This window comes from Triticum dicoccoides, chromosome 1A (genome assembly GCF_002162155.2).
Source record: "Triticum dicoccoides isolate Atlit2015 ecotype Zavitan chromosome 1A, WEW_v2.0, whole genome shotgun sequence".
Lineage (NCBI taxonomy): Eukaryota > Viridiplantae > Streptophyta > Magnoliopsida > Poales > Poaceae > Triticum > Triticum dicoccoides.
The window spans coordinates 577,137,779-577,140,105 of NC_041380.1; the positions used below are offsets into that span (position 1 = coordinate 577,137,779).

At 46.9% G+C, this 2,327-nt stretch overlaps 1 protein-coding gene across 1 annotated transcript in view; it reads left to right on the forward strand.

Moving 5' to 3' along the window:
- Positions 1–342: 342 nt before the first annotated feature.
- Positions 343–2,327, forward strand: part of LOC119339623 — a 3,275-nt gene continuing 1,290 nt past the window's right edge. Inside the window, exons 1-4 of the mRNA XM_037611628.1 lie at positions 343–736; positions 844–1,557; positions 1,659–2,007; positions 2,094–2,289. Of these exons, the coding sequence (XP_037467525.1) occupies positions 439–736; positions 844–1,557; positions 1,659–2,007; positions 2,094–2,289 (1,557 nt within the window). The 5' untranslated portion in view covers positions 343–438. The remainder of the gene's footprint in view (positions 737–843; positions 1,558–1,658; positions 2,008–2,093; positions 2,290–2,327) is intronic.

The window sequence follows — 2,327 nt, forward strand, 5'->3', positions numbered from 1 at the left end:
GTCAATAACCTAGACGCTGCAGAGAACAACATCGACCACACGGTACGGCCTAGGGTGAAAGCGTACACCTACACTCTTATGAAAACAATAATTCAGAAGGATGTCAAATCACGCAAAGGAGACTACCCCGTTGTGTATGGCAGGCTGCTGGTGAGATTTCCAACTATGCAAGTTTTTTCACACCCCCCGTCCCAGCCATAGTGCAGCGTTCTTACCAATTTTTTTTGTGTTTGATTAAACCATGATGACCAAAAGCCAAGGGCGGAAACAGAGGTCTGTTACCATAGAAACCCTATGAACAGGAAGATTGCCGTGGGCACATCAACGGGCTCGGCCCACGGACGCCCAGTCGCGTCGGGCTGCAGTTCGATAGACATAAAGGAGGTATAGCACGACACAAAAAATTCAGACACGCAAAACGGTTGGGAAATTGCCACGATGAACAAGGAATCTGACCCTTTTTGCATGTTAAAAATTGTTTACACCGTGCATGCATCTTATATTGTCTTGGGAAAAATATCAAAGTTCACATCCAGGTGCGAAGAAGTGCTTCTTTCAACTGCAAGGAAGAAGGAAGAGGAAAATCACCGCCATTTCAATGCGCTAAATAGCCTTGAAAATTCAGCTCAACACACAATCAAGAGGGAGGCGAAAAGGGTGAGAGACGAGTTCTTTTCGTTCTTCTCAATTATCGAGAGGCAAGACGCCGAGATGAGGACAAGGAGGAATGACACAAGTCAGTAATGAAATGAAATTTCTCTTCTTATCACGTTCAGCATGTCTGCAGAATATGTATTTGATCGACTTTTTGTAAAGGAGTTCTCTTTTGTAATAATTATGCAGGTAACAATGGCAACTCCACGGGGGGCCGCGGCGCATCCCCAATAACACACTCACCTGGACCTGCAGCTAGCAATGCTGCCGCAACACCTCCAGTCACAAGGAGAGATCTGCGCAACAGCAACATATCGCCGGAAGTCGTTGAGGTTTCCCCCCGACGCTTCAAGAAGACAGCCAAGAAACCCAAGAAAGTACGGGTTGAGTGCGAGGCTTCAGATGTCATGGATATCACGGATTCAGAAGATAATACAAACATGGTCAGTTCAACAGTCGCACCAATTAATTCTGCCGCCACACCAGGAGGTTGTCGCATTCAAGGAAACTCGCCAAGCATAAACCTCGCTCTAGACAGCTTGATAACAGAAGCGGAGAGATATAGCGCAGGAGGCAAGCAAAATGGTGAGAGTTCCGCTGCAACAAACAAATCAATAATGGACATTGTACCAGGATTGTCAACATCCGACGTCGTCGGTGCTGCGGATGTTGCTTCAACATACCCCGTTTGTTGCGCTCAAGACCCTAATTACCACCACAACCACCTATGGAACTACCCTGATGGACACCCGCTTCTTGAGGAGACACCATCATTTGACTTAGGGGTCATCACGCCCCCTTGCAACAAGTCAAAGGGCCCAAGCCTGGTTAGCATCGCTGCCATGCGGGATGTCACCCGCAGAGACCTTTTCGGGGCAGGCGACTTTGGAACCAGCACTCCAGGTACTTGTTTCTTTCTTACACACCAGATCACAGGCGCTTGTTCCACTTACCTTGTTTTCTTACAGATTAGGAACAATAATTATGTGTCTGCTATGAAACAGGTTCAGCCAACCTCGGAACACCATCAACGCCTTTTCACATAGCCAGTGCAAGTCTAGATGGAACTCAACAACGGCAGATCGTTCATGACATATCACCGGTTAGCTGCACAAGGTCTGTGGCAACTGGGCTTTTGGACTTTAGAGAAGAGGTGGAGGCAGACTGTGTCAATCTGAACAAGCCGGTAGAGGAAAATTCACTATCTGCACCGCCACCGAAAAGGAGAGTGGTGCCCGGACCTGCCGGACGATCGCCATTCGTTATGCAGTACCGTCTGTCTGAAAGGGCGTCCGGAAACGCCACCCACTTATATTTAGTGTTCTCGCAGATGAGTGGTGCAGTGTTAAACAAGTAAGTTTTCATGACCTTTTTCCAATAAAATAGCATGAACACAAGGATCACTAAAAGAACTCACTTACTTAGCATCTCTTCTGCAGCAACTGGGTTGTTAGCCCATACCCCAGTTACATAGAATTGACGGGAGCCATACTGAAGAAGCAGCTTAGCGTTGGAGGGTTCATAGAGATAGATCTAATGAATGTCTTCATGAGAAGATTCCAGCAGCTGGAGAATGTTTGGGCAAGGAAATATGGCAATTCGACCTGGAGGCATTACCTGGAGCCAGATTTCGTGGTAAAAACATATTTTTTTTATTATAGATGTTAGGCACC